This window comes from Spea bombifrons, chromosome 10 (genome assembly GCF_027358695.1).
Source record: "Spea bombifrons isolate aSpeBom1 chromosome 10, aSpeBom1.2.pri, whole genome shotgun sequence".
Lineage (NCBI taxonomy): Eukaryota > Metazoa > Chordata > Amphibia > Anura > Pelobatidae > Spea > Spea bombifrons.
In genome coordinates, this window is record NC_071096.1 from 9,325,488 (window position 1) to 9,347,764 (window position 22,277).

The window sequence follows — 22,277 nt, forward strand, 5'->3', positions numbered from 1 at the left end:
CATTTTCTGTTATCGTCCCTGGTTTGAGATCTGGTAGCCTCGGATGACTCTTCAGATTCAAATCGCTGACCATTACTGAGGGTTACTATGTATCTATGAATCAATATAGGTAAGAGAGGAGAGATGTAGAACATCCTATAACCTTTTATAAGGCTCCAGAAAAAGGTGCTATGATAATCCTGCACTAAGGTTAAAGAAACACATTTCGGCGTCTCACATCATTGCAGAACCTTCTTTTAAGAGATGGTTGGATTGACTTTACAAACTTGTTTTTTTCCCCACTTTGTTTAGGTGGGCCATAAAACACGAGGGGACTTCTAAACCCAGACAATGGAAAAAGTCAGAAGTGGACAATCCTCTTTGGAACAAACTCACCTATATGTGGCCAGTTCTGCCAAATGGAGAAGTCAATGAGGTAATGAAACATTGTTCCATATACTCTACCACCCAGTCTACAGCTATGGGTCACTGCAAGTGGTTGAACTGAAATAGCATCTGCAACACATTTATAATGAATATCTGTGACCACAAGAAATGAAATGTTTTATGGGTGGTTTTAGTGGTTGAGATTCTTTTATCAGTGACCTGATATTCCCCAGGTGTTATTAAAGCCCAGCTCATCTAATGCCCGGATTATGTTTAAAGACAGCTTTAGTGACACAGCTTTAGTGCCTGTTATAAGGGGTAAAAGTCCAATGTTATGTTAATGTGTAGACACTGCCAAAATATTTGACCGGCCTAGTTGGTTAAGGTCTCAGACAAGGGATGTTGTCACAAAGCCAGCTATATTCCTATAACAAATTATCAGTGTAACACTATCCCATGTGTGGTAGGACAATATCTTTTGATCCAGGTGGTCTTTGGAAAGTGAATTTGAGACATTTTTGGACTCACAGTTGGTCTGAGACACAAATCTGTTGGTCAAACCTCTTTTTCACAACCTTGTAATTGAAGCTTCTTATAATAACCAATGTCTTAGCCTGCCAATGTCTTAGCCTGCCATCTTTCCACAGTTTTTCTTAATATCTCAGTTAGTATTTGTTGACTTCAGATAATAAAGGTAAAATTGGCACATTCCATTTTGTTTTCTTTTTGCTGTTTGAAGAACTTTGACTGGCCCATTCAAGGTTCACTGATTCCAAATAGTCCTCCACTGGAGAAACCATCCGGGAATCCTACAGACTCATATGTTCCTGTGAAACTGAAGGTCTTAAAAAATGGAGATTGGGACAAGAACAGAGCATGTACCATTGTGGGACCAAACATTTCAAGCATGCTCAAAAAAACGTAAGTTAGTGTAACAGATTGAGTAATTTCACACCAGTGAGATACCCTCAAAGGTTTACACAATTTAGTACATAAACCCCATAAAACCAAAATAGCCATCAGAGAGTATAATCAAAATGGGGTGAAGGACCTTGAAGCAATCACACCTTTGTACATAATCCCCCTTCTCCATAAAATGCTTATGTGTCTTATTATTACCGGGTCTGTTTTCTCCTGTCTTCAAGTGGTGCGCCTTCGTCTAGCAAGAAACAAATGAAGCAAAAGGAGAAGAAAGTCAGCCCTGAAGAAGATCATTCTATAAAAGTAGAAAAGATAGAATTTCAACAATTCTTAGAAAGGTAAATGTTTACGTTATTTAGGAGGAAGGGCGAATGTTTGGCCCGATTAAGAACAATATTGACATGACATACCTACTTCTTTCGATGAAACAGCATTTTGTGCCAATAGACAGAGCGACTGATCATCATTCCTAGGAACTTCCCAGGATAGGCTCACTCTTCTGGGGAGGGGTTTCATTAATGGGTGGGACTAACTATATGTGGGGGCACTTTTAGCGCAGACAGCCTTTACTGGGAGGGGAAAGTGGGCTGGAAGTAGGTAGGGAATGATTGTGCCAAACAACGCTCCCCTTTCTGCACAAAAAAACTGACTTGGAGGCCCTGGGAAGCAGGGCTTCATCTGGAGACTCCAGGTCAAACCCGGAGAGTTCCCAGGTAAACTATTTTTAGATTTTTAAATATTAAGACGCTCCAAGTTACTTTTCCATTTGGTATTTGTACAAAAATACATTGCTTTCTTTCTTTAGAAAAATAATAAGATTTTTGCCTATGCAGAAAAAATAGCATACAAGTAATTCAAAAAAAGTCTGACACAATTTCAGTAACACCCTGTACATTATATGCAAACAAACCAGTTTAAGAAGGCAAGTATATACCTACCTACATACTAATCACAACGTTGAAACAGTTTATTCTCTCAGTTTGATTGTAACTAAACATATGTTTTTCAATGGCTATTCAAGCGCGCAAATACTTAAACTTTAACCCCATGTTGTCCGTTACCCCTTCATTCATTCATTCATTCATGCATTCCTGGCAATATTCTGCTTTTAACTACAGGTGCACAATGATGATGAATCTACCTTCTGCAGCCCGCAGACTATTTAATCAAAACGGGGATGAGATTTTTCATTTGAGAGACGTTGAAAGAAATCAGCTGGTAAGGATCAAGTAGAAGAGGGGTTTCATTTTTTTTTCAAGCTTTTCCGCGCCTTGACACAAGATCAGTGTTCACTTGCTGGTTTAAAGGATTTTATGCCTCCGTTATATAAAGAAGTTAGTTACACTTCAGTATAAGCAGCATAATGGGGCAGACTTTTCTGCAGGAGGTGGTACTATCGGCGTGTTCATCCGAACGGCATAACCATCCAAGTACAAAAGGTGCGTTTTTATTGCAGTAATAAAATCCGTTCCTCTCATGGGTTTGTTCCCCGGAGTGTCAGTGCTAATCCTAAATTCATCCAGAGAGATGTTCACATAGTACTTGGGTTTGTTTTGTTCATAATTTATCACACCGTGAATCCAATTCTTCAGATCTTTTCTTTTTTTCTCGAGAAGTTAAAGAACATTGATATCTGAGATTTATTGCAGGTATATGTTTCATGCGGAGATCACTGGATTGATCCACAGCTGTCTGCGGCCGAGCGCAAAAAACAGCTTCTGCTTAATAACCTCGGATCAGATGTATCTCTAATTCGGTATTACTGTTCCCTCCAAAGCCCAGACAGTAAGTACTATTTTTTTTTTTATTTAAAGTCAATTTAAAGTAACTTATTGCAACAATGTCAAAGTATTCTTTTCTGTTTGTAAATCTTTAGATTGTTTTCATGGTTGCTCCTGGTCTGTGTTGCTTGTAGAAGGCAACAGTTTTGGCATGTTTGGTGTCGGGAATTGTTTTAGACCCAGAAATGGCTCACAGGTTTATATATTTTATTTTAAAAATTATTATTATCACCCCTTACTGCCCTGTATATAGGCCGTATGGCCAGATTACGCTGCTTGGTATGTAAGTGTATGGGCATTATTGTACACCCTGTAAATGGTAATTTTGCAGGATTTTAGGTTGAGATGGGTGTTAAAATACTGCCAGTTTTTGTATAGGGCTTTGTTGGGTAGACATCCATTATGTCCCGTTCCCGAAATTCCTTTGCTGAATTTACGTACAGTAAATGTTGTAACACTTATCTGTATCGTTCCAGATCTTGTTCTAGAGGTTTGTGGAGAAATTGTTGCAGGGGCAAAACTGACTGTAAATCACAATGTGTCGGTAGCCAACGAAGATGATGCTGCATCAGCGATTGATGAGGGCAAGGTTGCACAAACAGAAGAAAGTGTACAAGAAAATGACACAGATGACATTCTGTAGGTAGCAACAAACTGTGTCCATCAAATATAGCTACAGTTTGGTTGTTCTTTGGTTCTATACATCATCATGGTAATTTAACTGTCGGTCGGCAACTAGGGCTTCTGCTGCTCCGTGGTTCAAGGGTGCCCCTAACTTTGCAGGACCAGCTACCTATTTACCCCTTATGATAATAAGAATTAAAAAAAGATAATTATTAAACTTAAGGACAATGGGTTGTCCTTAAACCCATTAAGGACAATACATTGTGAACCCGCACATGTACAGGCTTTGTCGTGAACAATAATAATGGCTAAGATTTATCAGAACACATTAGTTCAACAGAGGGATACAAAATTTTGATTCAAATATCTATGGCAGGCATCATACTTATTCGATGGTCTTTCTCTGCAGAGATTCCCACACCCGGACACATAGAAGATTGGATGCTTTGTTCACAGGCGCCAAATATCCCTGGGAAGAAACACCAGAACATTATGATGAGGATAACAACATAATGCCAGAAGATGACCTTGTGAACAGCCATCAACAGGACAATTGTGGGTCAGTACGGATCTCTGTTATTCAGTTAGGATCACCCCATTAACTTTTATCAGCCAACTATCACAGGTGTATCTCCTGGGCCCCTGATGGTAGAAACTGCAGACTTCACTACTAAGCTGAAGATATTTCTTCAAGATATGTCCGCACTGTACATGGCAGACACCAGAATTTGCTATGGTTGAATTATGATATTTAGGTGAAAATATAAGCTTAAACACATGCTACAACATCCACAGGCTATAGGAACACGTACAGGGAACAGTACTTACAGACCAATTGCTGCTTTAGGCAACTGATATGAAAGTATATATTCCAATGCAAAGTCCTAAAATCTCAGCAGACTTGAGTTTCTACATAATACTCTAATAGATGTGCATTGTTAAACCTTTGGCACGGTTAAAAGGAGCATAGTGCTTGTACACCTGGAAAAATACAAGTAAGAAAAGTTTTTCCAGGTACTGTTTGAGAAAGAACTTGGGCGAAAAGTTGTGCAAAACCACAAGCGTCTATGATGGAGCAAAAGAAGTCAAAGGCTCAAGAATAAGGGAGAGGGCAACATCTGTAGGGTTTTTTTTTTCTGGACAGAAACTGTGTTTGGTAAAATGGGGACGATATATTTTGGAGTCCAATGATCATTTCACAAAGTGCTCTGTGTTTACAACAAACGTAAATAATGTCCCCGGGGTGTATGGTAGAAGTATGTAAATGGTGGAGAAGGTAACATGAATGCCAAGTGTATAACTCCTAGATATAAAGATAAAAGCAAACATCAAGAATAACTGTATAGTTACATGATGGAATCTTGCAGTAGCTTGTAAGCACGTGTAATTTCAATAATACAAGCCATGTTACCAACAAGTAGCTCGTCTTCGATAAGGAGTTTCATTTAATTTATCTCCAGATACAAGCGAAAAGTAACTAAATTACACGGCAGTCACCGGCAGCAGTTTGAGTTGGTAGATGGGCAGATTATTTGCTCGGCAGTCCCAGGACTCGCCCTAGGAGTGAGTGGCGAAGAAGTCCACGCAGGAGTCGAGGTGATTTTGGTGGATCGGAGGCCTGATGACATCAATCAGCAGTGGAAATACGTTGAAGATAACAGGTAAAGACATGGAGATACATGCATAGGTCCGTGTGCAGCTGAGGACCTTTCTACTGCTTCCCAACCTGCTGATGTCAAAGGGGCGATTATGAAGAAGAAAGCTCAATCCCTCCTATAAATCAAACCCAAACAAATAAATAGACTGCAGCAATCCTGGACCAGCTCCATAAAGTTTTATTTCACTAGCAGCATGCCACTACGGGGGCTGGGTAGACCCATAAATTTTGGCCTTTTACTGGCTCTCTATTTGTTTGCCGCAAGCGGAATAAAATGTTATTGAGATGAAGTTGCTAACTGTATATTTCTTTCTTTGGATTTGTATAAATCTGGTCCCTGGACTGGTCTTGCATGGAATAAAATACATGGTATTATGGTAATACGGGCGCCTACATGTACATTAAAGTTAATGTTGTTAAGCAGAAATGCATGTATGTTCTTATGCATAGGAAATGCATTGATGGGCGCTGATAAATGAAATAATGTTTTATATTTCTTTGGCCAGGACATTTCATTTAGAAAGTAACCCAGATCTGGTACTGGCCATTTCCACACCTAAGGTGTATCCAGGACTAAAGCAAACAGACACAAAGTATCCAAGATGCTCGACCATCCTGCAGGTGAGTCTACTGTTGCGATGGCTTCAAAACACTCCGTATAACTTGTTTTCAAGTGTAAGTAATGTTTAGCTGTCGGTTTCCAGGTTATTGATTCCTTAAAAAATATCTAAATGCAGAGAGTGTTTGAGAGGCTTCCAAAATACTAAAGACAAAATAAAATGATAGCAGAGAATGGACAACCAGCCACTGCAAAACCAAGAAAAAACATGTTGCAGCAAATGATCTTGTTTTTGGTCTTTATTTGGAAGATAAAAGGTCTGGGTGGATTCTGGAGAAGAAAACAACCTCATACTTGACTGGGAATGGAGATCAATAAAATGTATAGTGTTCTTTGATGTTAAATTAAATATACTGTTTCGGTTTATATATATATATATATATATATATATATATATATATATATATATATATTAGAACACATACTAGAGGTTGGTGAGCTGGCCATTCTACACTATGAGCCAAGTCAAACCCTGGCCCTTCTCACCAATCCTGAGCACATGCTTAGGTGGACATAACCTAACGATGCCAACGATTTAAGGGGGGAAATCATTTTTCGATGTTCTGACTCTGATCCCATTATGAAGGCACACACCAAGCTAGACCTTGAACTCACGCTCATACCAGCTCACTCAACTGTACCAGGCTTGACAAAGACCCTTTGGGTTTAAATGTTGCCTGTCTGCACATGATGGTATAATAAACGGTTACTATGCACACTAACGTTTAGTTTAGTCTTTCTACACTAACCTGACAATATACCATATGATCGACCCCCTTGGGCAGTCCTCTGATATCAGGTTCACCCAATACATATTAGTCCTGTTTACTTTTTCCCACTTTGGAGGACACCTAACCGATTGCGGGTTAAGATAGACTAAAGAATGTGCATTTTGTCATGAGACTTGATGTAAAAATATTGCAATCTATATCTGGTGAAACTAAAGGCATGGCTTCCCCTTAATGCCTCATTCACTTAATTATTAGAGGCCACAAGAGGTAGTAATGGACCCTTACCCTGCTGCCTTATTGCCTCCTGAAGTAGTGGCCATTATTTCAATTAAATTGAAGCCTTCTTTTATATCATTAAGATTTCATATTTAAGTATTACATTTATATATTTCCTTTCATTACAGAAATACAAAGAGTACATCAACGGAGCAGCCAATCAAAAATGGTGTTATGTTCCCAGTATGAAAGTACTGGGTGCCTTTTTCAGCGACCAGTTGGACAAAGAGATCACGGCTGCAAATCAAGCCTCCGTTTGTACATTCACCATAACCGGTGCGGTAGAGTTAAGTCAACCAGTAAGTTATTGTTCAGGAATTCTAGAACAGTTCCATTATTAATGGATTTCTTTCTAAATATTCTTTCTAAAAATTAGCTGAACAGGGATATCGTCAATAGGGGGACGTAATGAGGGACGTGATTTTCAGGGGGCAAGGTGAGCTGTCTGGTGGCCAGAAATGGATGTTAAAACATAAGGCTTAGTATATAGACTGCAAAATAAAATATACACAGTCGAAAGATAGTAGTTTTATTATATTACCTGGATTTTTCTACATATTAGTGAATATGAAAATTAAGCCATAACTAGTAAGGCTGGAGGAGAGGGAACGCAGCCCATCTAAACTACTTTTTATTTAGTTATTGAACCATAGTTCAGTTTATTTTGAAGTCTAGATGAGTCCACTGTGTATTTTGTGGAAGGCTGAAGGTTTTATTGTTTTGCAGGGATATTCTTTAATCTCCCCCGATGGTAATGAGAATATCACGGTGTGTCTGCCCTGTGCAAGGACCATGGGTGGACAGAGAGATATGAAGAAGGTCCCAGCTGATACAACGTTCTTCTGCGCTTCCGGACTCAAAGATTCAAAACTAAGTCCTTTGGGTCCCTTTAAATGTCTTCATGTCAGAAAGGTAAGAGAGTGTTATACCACTGCAGCTTTTTCACCTTTATGTTTCCATAGGTAGCCATGGGCCAGAACCATGTACCAATCTGTTAGTTTAGATTCAGTAGGGAAAACTTGGGTGAACCCAGTCAGCGTCATCTCACTGAGGCCGAGCAGCTGAACTCCAAGGAGAACCCAACATAATTAACATAATACACATAATTGTCATTGCGTAGCCCTTGTTTTACAAGTAGTCGTAATCATGAGTTATAATAATTAAGCCACAGAAGATGAATTTTGCTTTTACGCTCAGTCTATGGACCTTGTACCTTTTTGCACAGGCTTTACAGGCTCTTTGTTATTGTTGTATATCTGATTGTGGTGGAGAATAGTTTAGCTGTCGTTTCAATATGAATAAAAGTTCTCGCTGTTTTCTGCATTTCTTAACCCTTTGCTGCATCTGCCAGACCGACTTGTCGACGTCTGAAGCACAAAATACCTTGAGGTGCTTTGAAGAGACGCTTTCATCTTTGGTATCAGAGCGAGCTACCCATACGATCTCACGTGAGATTTCAGCGGTCGGCAGTCAGAGGGCTCTGAGGTTTAAAGCTTATAAAAATGGCTCAGGATTCCAGAATGGAAAGTTGATAATCGCTGGGACATTACCAATGGTGAGTACGGATTAGGGACTTAATTCGGTGAATCCTGCATGCGAAGACAGCCTTGATGATAAAAAAAACCCACTAAGCCTCTCATCTCCGCACAGAAAGCAACACGGCAATACATTCCTATTACTCTGTACATTCCTATAAGTGTCCGAAAGCTCCAAAAGTAGACAAAGCTCTTCAAAATTCTAGTGGGTCAGCTTATCCATGGAATGTATGAAGATGTAGCGACACAAAAGGTTCCAGTACCTTTCCTTGAGAGTTCTAAATTCTACAGAAGCCATATAAAACAATAAATAATAATAAATATGTAAGGACCGGAATGATAAATTCCATTGCATAGTGTTTATCTATCTATCTATCTATCTATCTATCTATCTATCTATCTATCTATCTTTTTATATAGCTTCTGACCATGTGCACAAAGGAGCTGGATCTGCCTCGACCGGTTTCAAAACTCTACACCGAAGACGGCACCCTGATTCTCACGTGGTCGAACCTTATATTGTGGGCCGTGAATGACTTCTTTCAGAAGAACGAAGAACAAATCGGAAGCAGTGATGCCGAGGAAGGTTGTGACCTCCTATCGTTCCTTACTGGATTTCTCTGCTGTGTCATTATATATATAATATATTATTTTTAAGCTGGGAAACATTTGGCCCTAGGCATTCATAGTCATTAAAAGCATGCAACTAGAAAATATTATGATTAGATATAAAGTAACAACGCCAAGCTGCAGCCCCGTTTTAGGTTTCTGCGAGCTCCGTATAGTTAATTGTAAATCTATAAATCTATACAGATCCGCAGCCTGTGAAGGAACGCACTGACTTCGCTCTGGTGGGTCCCGAAGACTTGAATATGATCGATGAACATTTGCTTTCCTTTATTCTACGGAAGCCTGTTGAAGTCTGGGCGTCGTGTGGAGAGCCGTTTCTGTCTTTGCACGGTAAACTCTTTTGATAAGCGCTGTCGGCTTAACGTGCGCGGCGGTCTTCTGTATTTGCTGGAAGGGACTCAAGTTCAGGTTCTTTTGGGGCACTTCTTTTTCTCATTTTGGTATCAGACTTCTTTTGCCATATCTACATGTTTTCCTGTGGGTTCAAGCAAGTCAAACAGCGGTCATCCACGCTGTGCTCCACAGCGTCCTATATTTCAGCAGCGCCAAGTCCAGTGAGTCAGGAGCAGGCAGCATAGGAGCAGCCGATCCAGAACATTTGGAACCTAAATCATGAACAACTAGTTATCCAGATGCCACTTATACCTGAGAAATGCTGATTGTAAGCTCACAAGATCATGACCTCTTCTCCTCCTATACCTGTATGACTGTGGGTATTAAAAACTTACATTCTGGAGGGTGAAGCATCAATGAGATTCGGTATGAGGCAGGTAACATTAGTAAGAGCTAAAACTGGTTTGGTTAATAAATCCATACACCTCGGTTCATTTAACCCCTTGATGATCACAGTGATAGCCACGAATTCCCAAGCAACCCCTGTGAAAGTGGAGAGAGACATTAAACAGCCCACGTATAATGCTTGTTTTTTATTATCTGACATATCCTGTCTTATTAAAGCTTTACAGAGATCACAAGAACGGGAAAGATTACACTGGTTACAAAAGGAGAAGATTCTGACTGACCTGAATGGGATGAAACATAAAATAAGGCACCTGCAAGGTAATCCGATGGGAAGGCTCGATGCAGAGAAGGGATTATGAGTGCGGCAAATAATCTTACTAGGAAATAACGAGAAATAATCAACACTTTAACAATTGCCATAAAACAAACCTCAACCTTTGTTAAGGTAAAATCAACACCAAAACCCCAAACAGAATAAAAAGACAGATAACAGTAATTCTGCAGAAACAGTCATGCTGTTTTGAGACTGTAGATCTGGAGCTGTATGGGTGTAATTGCAGTCCTGATGAAGGGTTGCAAAGGAAGGTAGATTATCACTTAGTTCAACGATTGTATCTAATTTGGACATCATAAATAGTATTTTAGCCAATGAAAATATGGCCTCAGTGCTAACATGGTGTTGACTGAACTCAAACGCTAAGACCTGTAGGTTTTAATAATAATATTTTATCCAATGTATCTTTTTGCATGGCATAGCAGTTCATAGTGTAGGAGTAACCATACATACACCATAATGCCTTAACGTGGGTTATGAGGGGTGACTTTATACATACAGCCTACTGCATCTATTATAGTAATGTGTATTTACTTGTGTGTATTTTCCACTAGTTTATGTTTAACAGCAAACAATGGTTTATGAGTAATGATGTCAATAGTGCGATACTGTATTCCTCCTTCGCTGTGTAATTAACAGCATCCTCTTCTGTTATGTTTGCCAATGTCAAGGTTCCAACGTAAAGTAATTTCTATTTACGTTTCTCATTTAACTCGCAAAAATATGTATCAACAGTCGAAAACTATGGTGACCAGACTGGTGCCTTCTATCCACCTTTATTGTAGACCCTATCCAATTTAATCCCCAGTCCAGCCCTCCTTACCTCTTGTTTCTCTAAGTCAATCTGTTATGTTATATACTACATGCAATGTCCTGTTTACACATTGTACAGCGCTGTGGAATATCATGGTGCCATATAAAACAATAAATACTGTATTTGCTCGATCTTATATTCAAGGTCAACTTATAATCAGACCTCAAATAGAGGTCTGACTACAAGACTAAGATCCAGATACTCTGCAGCGCTGCAGGGGACCTGGGTCCTCCTCTCTGGCAGCCGGTGGACATCTGTCCAGAACTTTCACCAGGGCTTCTATGACGGAGCAATCGCGTGATGTGGCCTTCCGGTGCTCAGTCATAGAAGCCCCGGCAGAAGTTCCGGTTAGCAGCGGAGGTTGTCTGTGAGAAGTGTGTGGGGGGGCATATAGACAAATAGGAAGGAATACGACATATCTGGGGGGCAGAGTGGTAAATAGGGGGTATAAGGCATATAGGGGGTATAGGCATATCTGGGGGCAGAGTAACAAGCCTGGGGGCAGATGTGCATATCTGGGGGGGGGCAGGTTGGAAAATAAAAGGAAATAAAAACAAAAAATGAATTTCTCTCATGGTAAAAAATATTTACATGTGAATTAATAACTAATAAAAACATTTTTCCTATAGGGTAGTCTTATATTGAGGCTTTTTTTCTAAGTTAATATTCAGATTTTGGGGGGTCATCTTATAATCAGGGTCATCTTATAATTAAGCAAAAACCGTAATAGTAACAACAAAGCAAATCCTTTCTAATGCCAGAGGGGAAAAAATGAAGTACCTCCGTGCTGCCACTATGTGGCAGTATTTCTCTGTGTACGTCGGATGAGAACCATCAGCTGTTTTCTTGCCGTTTCATTTGATCAAACTGAGATCATTGCTGTTTGATACTCAAATCGTAACTCATCTGAGACTTCATTTCCGTTAGTGTGAAAGAGGGTAACATTTATATTAATGTGAGAAATCAGCGCAGGGAAAAAAATTTGATTTTATGGAAATATCGAGTGCGCTGCAAAATATATGACCTCTACTTAAACATTGGCAGATTCTTTTAACAATTCTGCTTGAATATTTTAGTGTATTTTTTTTATTATTATTTCAGGACGACGAGTGAAATCTCTCACTCCTCCTAGAATGGTGTCGAACCAAAATCCCAGCCAGCCTGTGTTAGTGGAAGGTGGATGGACAGAAGAAACAAACGAGGAACGCAAGCTATTAAAAAACATACACAACGCTGAGGTCTGGGGTCGATTCCTTGATAGAAAGCTGTTGCTTTAATTTCTAACATGCAGACAATGTTTTATCACATTAATAATATAGTTGAGAACGTTGAACCTAATTTTATAGCTTTTATTAAAAAGGACTTTTGCCAAATCCAGAGGCAAAAACATCCTGGCATTTCTTTCAGTCTTATTTGTGTCTCTTTATCTTGTATCTTTTACTCCGAATTAAATCGGCCCCCTGTTAATTATTTAAAAACCTAAATAAACTTATATTTCCCTCTTTTGTTCCCAGATGTACCTATCTGATGTTCAAGCTCTCCACCTCAAAAAGCAAAATGTCCCTTCAACGACCAAAGAATCCGGTCAAAGAGCGCTTTATACCTGTCCTGCCATGAAAAGAGTCTCGGTGTATGTAAATGGGGGCAACGAAGAACAAGCGATATTCGCCTGGGGCAAAACTATGGAGGAGGTAAAAACATTAGTGTGTCCTTGCAGCTTTCACAGTGCATTCAGGCTCTTAAGAAGACTATACGTTTATACGTGATTTAACATTGCCAGTTCCGGAGATTGTGTGTAGAATTATCATTACTTTGGGATAAGCAGCTGTGATAGCAACTCACAGGAATGTTATCATTCAGAATAACGTCAGTGGACAAGTCCTCTTACTTCAGGCAGATAGTGGATCTCATCTTAATGGAAGTGCTACAACTCCTTAAGTACACAAAACAAAGCTAGACAAAGCCAACGAAGGATAGAAGAATTAGAATAGGCATCAGCGACGTGGTCTAGTCAGCCTAGGGCGGCAGATCCGAGGGTGCAGAAGCTCTTCTGCCGCATAAAAGGGAGCCTCAGGCTCTACCCAACGGGCCTGTAATAAAGGGAGATCACTGACCTCCACAGTTTACTTCCATGCCCGTCTTCCTTTAAAAGTGGAGTACCTGTGTATGACATCATATCCCGACACCCAGGGCTTGGAGGGGGCAGCCCCGAAGATAAATACACCACCGGGGTATGTGCGCTGGTTACACAACCGGGGTATGTGCGCTGGTTACACAACCGGGGTATGGGCCTGGTTACAATCGGACGTTTCGTAGCTACAGTTCTGGGAGTTGTAGTATCGCTAGGATTGCTATTCAGTTACGATCTGCGGCATTGACTCAGCGGCAATACGTATAAAAAGTAGACTGTGACTATGGAAAATAATTAAACTAGAAGATCCTCAGTGATTCATGTTCATATTAGGAATTTTAAAGCCTAATACTCTTCCGTGTGCAGATAAAATATTGAGAACTTATCAAAGAAATACGTATAGAACAATTATACTGATTAAAAACAAAAAACACAAGCCATAGGCAGCATGGTAGATGAGTTTAGTTATGGTAAAAGCTGTGAATGATTATGAGGATGAAGGGAATCACAATGCTTCTGTTTTATTTCTTTGGTAGATGTTGGATAATTGCACTTCAAGGCTCAACATGCAGCTTCATCCAGCGGAAGCATTTTATACACCCGACGGTGAAAAGGTGACCTCATGGGATGATGTCATCAAGGACATGGTTCTGTGTGTTTCATCAGGAGAGCCATTTGTAAGCTATAAAGGTGAAGACAATAACTTGTTCAGTATATCTTGCAGCTTTTAGGAGGAAAATACAGTTTCTACATTATACCAGACTGGTTGTTTACATATAAATGAGGAATATGTGGTGGTGATTTTCGGTTAATTGACCACTATTCAAAAATCGGTGCAATGGGTGTGTATAAACATAAACGTTTGTTGAGTACTGGAGACGCTTCCTCTCTGTGGTTGATGAGTCCCCATACTTTAAAGAAGAAGGTAGGTGACTTTTGTGACTTAAGTCAAGAATGCGGCTTATATCTGCGCCAGCCTACATCGGTATAAACTATATGGAAAGTTCTGACCTTTGGCTCGTTTGCTGACCGTTTAGGGATTTCTCATAAATCTCAGTGCTTTATTGTAAAAAAGAATTAATATATTTCAGCTAAAAAGCACATGATCCAAGTGAAGGCCAACTACGCGCGAATCAGGAGGAGATACGGCTCCGAAGCCACAGACGTGATCGTCTCATCCCCCAAGGGCATGGAGTCCCAGCTGGCATGAGCAGGTACAGTAAATAATACAGAGGTGGTCAGGGTAGATCCAGGTTGGCATAACTGCAATTATAAGGAAAATGAAGATATATCGCACTCAGGAGGTACTGAATTTCCTTACGCAATTTCCACCGTGATTACAGAGCAAATGTTATAAGGGAACTGTATACTAACATGTCCAAGACATTTTTCACTCTCACACGCTCTCTCTCATACACTCTCTCTGTCTTCCTACCATCTCAGTGCCTCGGCTTCTCCTTTGCTCCACTTCTTCTCTGTTTCCTTTGACTTCTGTCTTCCTTGTTGCCCGCTAGTCCTGGTGTTTCTACATGTATCTTTTTCTGTGGATCTGTATGCATTATTCTGGCCTGGTGAAGAACTTCTGCAACAGGGCCGAGCCTCGGCGCACACCACGGGGACAGCTTCTCCTCATTCCTTCAGTTGGAATGCAGGGTGTGCGCCAAGACTCCTCAACTACACCAGGCCATGATAACGCCGCAGAGAGCCGGGACAAGCGGAGCACCGGGAAGACAGAGGAAACGGAGAAGAAGTAGAGCAAAGGAGAAGTGGAGACACAGAGAAGGTAGGAAGACATTGAGTGTGAGAGAATGTGTGTGTGAGTGAGAATGAATCTAGTTTCCGAATGGGAAAAGGCCCCGAGATGCATCCGAACCAAAAGGGCAGCAAACTAAATTTGCTGTCCATTTGCCCAAATCTATTAAAACTGTGATTTGTCTGTAATTTTTAAATCATTGACCTACAGCTGAATTCTTTATTTTCCTGACCTTATAGCTGTTCTGAACCCAGTAGCTCACTATATTTAACCGGGACCTGTCAACATAAAGATAATCATACCCCACTAATCAAGGACAGACTGGGGACTGAAATATGTCCTGGCACTTTAAGGCCAGCAGCCCATAAATGACACTATGCAGTTACACTGCTGCAGCACCAATAGAATAAATATCTTAGGGATTTGTGCGCAAGTTGCCTGTTTGTAGTAAGAAATATATATTGTGTTATATTGTGAGTCTGTTTTCTGCAGGCTCTTCTCATTCTTTATCCAGAAAGATTTCCCACCCAGTGTTTCCCCCTGTATATATATGTATATTATATAGAATGTCGGAAACCTTTGGTTTATCTGTGAAGCATGCTGACATTTACTAGCCCAGTCCCTCTCGCTATTAACATTTCTCAGGGGATGATTCTCATCAGACTCTAATTTTATTGCCTTAGATATGTTAATCCTGTTTAATTACTCATTCCTTTAACAAAACCCATGGCATCATGTGACAGAATATGGAAAACGCCATGTATAGTAACCCTGCACCCTGTACAGGGTATATCAGTATATAAAGTCCTTTCACGTTATCATCAGGTCAATAGAATGGATCATAGGAACGGAGTCTCCATTGCCTGTCCTTTTTATGTTATTAAATTCTGTAGTTTGTACAGATTTTATTTAAAAAAAATGTGTTATTTAGGGCGCTATTGTTTTTAACCCCTTAATGACAAAGCACGTACATGTACGGGCTCAAAATGCATTGTTTTCAATGGGTTTTGGGACCGCCCATTGTCCTTAAGGGGTTAATGCCGTTCTTTAGAGTATGTTTTCCATTCCGTTCATTTGTTTTCAAAACCTAAATAGCGAAAGCAAATTTGACGCCAGGCTTTTCCATTAACTAGCGAAGGGTCTTCGGTAAGTTATGCATATTTTTTGGTGCATCTCGGTAGGGTTTCAGCGAGAAACGCCGCTTGTTTGTATACCTTGTGGCTGCCTCCTGGCACCCGGCAGCAAGCAATGCCACATAGCTGCGCATGCATGGGCTCATCAGTGCCAAAGTACATTGAAGTAAGCTTTCAATTAAGTTGTTTATTAAGACTTAAATAGATCATTTGGAGGGATTGTTTCTGTGATAAAGGCCGACCCCGTCAGCAGCCCTGTACGTAGCAAAAAAACAAATAAAATGTTGTTTTTGGTAAAAGGTGTTTGTGGGTTAAACGCCTCGCGTGTCGTTCTCCAAAAGGCATGTTTCTTTTATATGACAAGATAGCTCAGCTTCCCCGGTCAGCGTAAGTAAAGACCTTTTTTATAACACTTATAAAATTATATCACACGTCCATGAGAACTAAATTAGATTTCATAGCCTGAGCCAGACCTTGAATATAAATTTAGCCTGGAAGCGATGAATTTAGAAATGTTATTAGTTAATACGGAGCTTTTTATTACTTTTCTCTTTCTAATGCGACTGACTCTTGACTGAAACTCATCTCTCTTTGTACAGGGTGAAATCCCGCTCCGAACGCCGGCGTGGGGAGGAAATAAATTGACATTTCAGAAGTGGTTGACCTAAATGGATTATACAGTTATGTACAATTATTACGGAGAATTCAATACTTTTATTGTATTCCGCTTTAACCTTCGCTTTATTAAAAAAAATAACAGCCAGGTTGCAATGAATTTCCAGGCGGAAACGGAGAAGATTTGATGTATCTGTATCTGATGGCGAGGCGGACGGTTTAAATGAGACCTTTAATACCGGGTCGGTCTTTTCACTTTTATGACGGCGAACGCGCGGTTTTAGGGAGAGTAATTACTTTCGAAAATGTTTTGCCATCTCTGGCCAGAGAGCCAGAAGCCGTGTCCTCATTCCGAGGGGTACATTTACCGCGTTCGGGGACATTGACGGGTAAAAAAGCCACCGTGTATCAGTGGATCTTAACCGTTTGTGCACCGGAGAGGCGAGGATTGGAATGCACAGCCCTTTCAGTGCGTTCCACTCCAGCACTCAACAGGTTTAATGTAACGCAAAGAGCTGGAATATTTATTTAGATAATTCCAGCATTTCTGATTTCGCTGCACAAGAGCAGGAGAATAAACTCACAGGGGGTAAGGGGTGCGGATATTAATACGCTGACTTGGGCATTGCCACTAGACGTGGTCCTTCGCTTAAGAAAAGAGTTACCGGATCCCTTAGACGGGGGACTCTCTTCTCCGGGACTCGCTACCTTCTCTCACTTCGTGGTCAGAGTCCATGCTTACATCAGCCAAGACAAATACAAGTTTGGAAGACGGAGCCGGAGGGGTCCCGCCACACCAGTCCACGGGATGCTTCCTCGATAGAAGACTCTAATCTACCCACGTATTGGCCTCATGTTTCCCCAATTAGAAGTTTTGCAAATTATATTCAAGGGCCCCCTATAACGTTGACAATATAGCACACACTGTGACCACGGGGGGGTCTGCATGGCGGGTAACGGATACATGGATGAAGTCCCAAAGAAGGACCAAAGAGTTATCATCATACTCCTTTCCCCTCTTGCCATATTTATACCCAATTAATATTCCCAATTAATGAATTACAGCAGACAGTAGATCATAAACTTCAGACTATGCCCCAGCGGGAATTATCTATCATGACGAACGCTGAGGGGTTCCTCTCATTTGGTAAACTCTCCGCAGCACCCAGACTTTTGCAAACTGTTTATTTTGAATTTTTTTTTATTAGCGGCTTAACCGAAAATAAAAGGCGCTCGTTAAAACCGCAGAGCGACTGATGACTTACATAAGTGTATCAGTTTAAAAGACATTATACAAATGCATGCGCGGCTACGAGAGATTTAATGGTGAAATTCCCAGTGAATCAGCAAATCTACATTCTGTCCACATTACTTATCTTAATTGACAATCATCTTTGTAATTTGAATAGCTTCGCTTTATTGTATGCGCTGCCCCTCTTTATTACGATGGCTGCAGTAAAAAGATGCATTGTCTGCTGACTCAGCCCAAACAAAAGTAACAAATAATAAACAGCTAAAACACACACACACACACATATATATATATATATATATATATATATATATTTATACACGTATATATTAGTTTTGCTGGTGTAGAGGAAAAGCGATGTTTCTCGGAGGTTGCCATGGACCATCTCTTTTTGCAGTATATGCATTTTCAATTATGCAAATATCCCGCTTTGCGGATTACATATCATATCTCGGTATATTAGGCGTATACATTCAGCCCTTGATTGCCTTTTATTTCAATCCACTATGATTAAAGGTTACGTGAATACAGCCATTACAGCACATCGGTTATTGGACTAATCACTGGGCATATTCATTTGGATTAAAAATAAAACCACAATCACCGAGTATAGAATTAGTGATTGCCCTTATCAAACTTAGATGTTCAATTATATTTTTTTCTATTATGAAATGTGGGGATATGTATATTAACCACGTGTGGAATTCTTCTGATTTTATACATCAAAATAAAAAGGGTTAAAATTATTCTGATCTTTGTTCTCTTTCATTTCTTCTGTTAAGATGATGAGACATTTTTGGTTTGTAAAATAGATGAGAAGATCGTTCATATTCATATTTCAGCTGGAGCTATAGGATAAGATACTTTTTTTTTTAAAGAAAAGAACAGACAAGGGACTCTTTCTAGGAAAGAAATGGATACATAAACTATTCACGGATGCGCCACACTCTTGTCTCTCTCCAATGTGCCCCACTTATGCCCACCAGTGTCACACAGATTATTATTATTATTATTTATTGTTTTATATAGCGCCATCAAATTCCATAGTGCTGTACAATGGGATAACACATAGTTAAAAGCAGCATGTATTTGACCTGATTAGCTTAAATGGCTGATGTGAAAAACAGAATTTCATGAGTTTAAATCCTTATAAAACAATTGATATTAACTTTTTTAAAGCAAATAATTGCTGTAAATCTGTTACATGCGGTAAAGAAATGACTGATGTAAGCCGCTACTGCAGGGCAATTCTCACACTGTCCACTAGGGGGAGGCAGAGGGTTTATCAATCCTTCCATTGTTTTGCTCCTTTTTAGAAAAACTTTATGATTCCTAGAAGAATGTCACACAAAGCCAGCTGGAGTAGAAACCCCCAATTATTTTTAATACAATAAAATAATATAAATATCTACTGTCTTATCACGCATTATCAGAAAATGCATGAATGAAGTGTCAGGGTTAGTAGCCTAAATAGGCTTTTAGCTGCTATATACCCTTTTGTGTTGATTAGGGGGGGCTGTTTGTATCATTTGGACACTATGAGGGTTCAACAATAAGGTTTGCAGCCTAATTTTCCAGACCTAAAATAACATTCCTACTGATAATTCAGGGGTACATTCATATCTGGAGATTTCTGGTAATTGGTGATTTATAATTTCCATTTTTTTGTGTGTGTGGGGGGGTCTAGACTCACGTTTAACACTTTTACATTAAACACGTGCAATTCTTGTATAACGTGATCACTGCCGTAACCATTTAAGTACCAGATGGTGTGGATACACCCCTAGCATTCAATAGCAGGTTCCTACAGAATCTTCAAAAGTACCAAAACGGTAGAAAGTCATTTTTGATAATTGCTTTTTATTTAGCAAGTTACACATTTCTGTCATTTTAATTGTTAAATACATGATCCTTATATATTACACCCTGCATATATTTCAGCACAAGTTACAATTAGATGCAGTTGTTATTCTTTTGGGCAGGTGCAAGTCTTCAAATAGGTGGATGACGTAGCCTCCTAGAGAAGCCGCATTAAACAAGAGATTTATAATGAACGATGTGTTGTGTCGTTATACTATTGATGAGAACATGCAAATATTTCATGGATTTCTTTCCCTTATAAATGGACCAATGATATTGTGATATAAAAGTCAGATTCTACATAAATCTATAATTGGAATGGTATCACGGCTGTTGGAAAGGTTTCAGCTGTGTACAATGACTGGATTATTATGTGTCCCTTTGCATTACTGTATAGATTCATCTTCCACTTTGTTGAACAATAATCTATAAATGAATGACACGCACACGGCTATGCGGTTGTAAAAGGCACCGGTGAATCGCAGAATGGCTAATTAACCCCGGGTAGTTACCGGTTGCCCGTCAAACCTGTATTTAAACTACATGCAGCTTTATGTCCAGCATGGCCACCTAAATGGAAAATGACACGTCAGCCATCCGATTATCTCGGGACTGTTTGCCGGAGATTGCCATCCAAACAGCTGAGACGGCAGCCCAGTCTGGGAGGTAAACTGAATGTCTGCATCAAGGAGCTAGATAAGGGAAAATGTTATATAAAAGGTGAGATTGTGAAGCCCACTGAAGTCACTGCCGTACATTAACGAGAGGGTCTTTGTTTGGCCATAGATTCCCCCCTCCCAGTAACTCATGCGGGGGGGACCGATAATTAAGAAATCCCCCCCAGGGCCGTAGGAACCCCCCAATAGAAACGCCGCAGGAGGAGAGAGAGGGGTGCCGAGCAGACGTTTTCAGCAACCGCTCGGCGTCCTTCCGTCTCCTCTGTCGTCGTCGCCGCTGCCTGCCTCAGCGATGCCCCGACTGCATTGGTGGGAGCATATTGAAATAAAGAGTGAGAATGAATGAATGAATATGTGGATGAATTGTGTGAATGAGTGAAATAATGAATTAATGTGTGGATGAACTGCTTTAATTATTTGTGAGCTGGGCTGTTTGGGGACAAAGTTGGCTCACTCTGGACTGTAATTTGTTTGTGTAATCTGAATGCTGGTCAGGTTCTATGTGGGGAATGTGGACGCCAGAGCTGGCCTTTGGGGTGTGCAACCTGTGATCTATGTCTGTAATTTAGGGGGGTTTCTGTCTTTCATGCTGACTTTTTATGTGAATTCCAGTTGATTTATACCTGCGGGTTTTAGGGCTGTAGAACCCTGTGATCAGAGGAGGTTACATGCGTAAAGGTATTTAGATCCCAAAAAGGACACTAGGCGGCTAAAGGTGAACTGAAAAACCATATGTACTAAAAGCAGCCCAAGGGTTACTAAGGACAGACTAATTTATTTGGAAATAAGTGCCAACAGGAAGCTGATGAAAAAAATACAATGTTTCAGGCAAAGACACTGAGTTCCTGAACATGTCAAAAACAATATGAAATAAACATCTTCCTTTTAAAAAGTAAGAATTCTTTACTATTTGTTTGTACTTTGTAACAAAAGAAGAGACATTTCCAAAGACACATCGGATTTCTGCTGTTCTGACTTTGATGTTTCATTTTAACAAGAAACATTTTAAAAAACACTTTGGCCGTGCAAAAATATTTACAAAAATATAAAGAAATAATAATAAGAAAATAATATTAGAAAGTAGAGAATCATAAAAACACAAAACAAAACAGTAGCCATGATGAAACTTGAAGTTTTCAGGACTGCAGCTGTCAAAAGATCAGATTTGGGGTTTAAGAAAAAAATATTGAGTTGGAAGGAGGGCGGTAAAACCATAAACAACTTAATACCTGGAGAAAAAAAATTCACGTTATAATAAAAGGGCCAAGGAAGATTACATCCCGATGAGATGATAGGAAGGATATAAAGGAGGAGGAAATGCAGGCTTAATTGACGAGGAGGCGTAGAGAGCTGTTAGAAAGGAGATTTGGAAGAGTCTGGTTCCACAGCGTAGTCATTATGACCCGAGGTTGGAAATGTTTCAGTGAATAAACCATGATAGGAATATTTTACAGACCATCTCCCCGGAACGGACAGTTGATCTGTGAAATGATCGAGCAAACCAGGCAGGAAGATCAAAACTGAACTGGTGTCAATGGGAGATTTTAACTGTCTGGCAGTATATTACACGGCATGGAAAAGTGGAGGTGCAGACGTATTTATGGATCCGTCGCTACGCTCTTTCTCTCTATAGATGGCTTAAGTCTAATAAATCAATGTGATAGGAAAGCATACACAGTTTCACGCAGTACAATACAGTATGAAATAAATGAAAGAACCTTATTATTACTGTGTTTTATTGAATATGAGACAAGCTTGATGTTAAGACAACCCACTCAACTTTGGGTCATAAAAATAGGAAATACAAAAGGCTTGACTATTGGGCAA

General features: G+C 39.9%; 1 protein-coding gene across 1 annotated transcript; it reads left to right on the forward strand.

The window, feature by feature from the left end:
* Nucleotides 1-301: 301 nt before the first annotated feature.
* Nucleotides 302-16,983, forward strand: LOC128467782 (doublecortin domain-containing protein 1-like). The gene is made up of 20 exons (XM_053449500.1): nucleotides 302-415; nucleotides 1,106-1,287; nucleotides 1,512-1,625; nucleotides 2,406-2,505; nucleotides 2,937-3,072; nucleotides 3,545-3,707; nucleotides 4,102-4,251; nucleotides 5,153-5,353; nucleotides 5,856-5,970; nucleotides 7,104-7,274; nucleotides 7,702-7,887; nucleotides 8,327-8,530; nucleotides 8,931-9,096; nucleotides 9,324-9,470; nucleotides 10,098-10,199; nucleotides 12,131-12,267; nucleotides 12,544-12,720; nucleotides 13,697-13,850; nucleotides 14,252-14,374; nucleotides 16,646-16,983. Exons 1-19 carry the CDS (start codon nucleotides 380-382, stop codon nucleotides 14,368-14,370), a joined length of 2,760 nt encoding a protein of 919 aa, XP_053305475.1. The 5' UTR covers nucleotides 302-379; the 3' UTR covers nucleotides 14,371-14,374; nucleotides 16,646-16,983.
* Nucleotides 16,984-22,277: the final 5,294 nt, after the last annotated feature.

Excerpts from the sequence above, each read along its gene's own strand:
- LOC128467782 (XM_053449500.1), top strand. The coding sequence starts at position 380 with ATGTGGCCAGTTCTGCCAAATGGAGAAGTCAATGAG. Across the intron at positions 1,288-1,511 it reads TCAAGCATGCTCAAAAAAAC|TGGTGCGCCTTCGTCTAGCA; the intron begins GTAAGTTAGTGT and ends CCTGTCTTCAAG. Across the intron at positions 2,506-2,936 it reads ACGTTGAAAGAAATCAGCTG|GTATATGTTTCATGCGGAGA; the intron begins GTAAGGATCAAG and ends GATTTATTGCAG.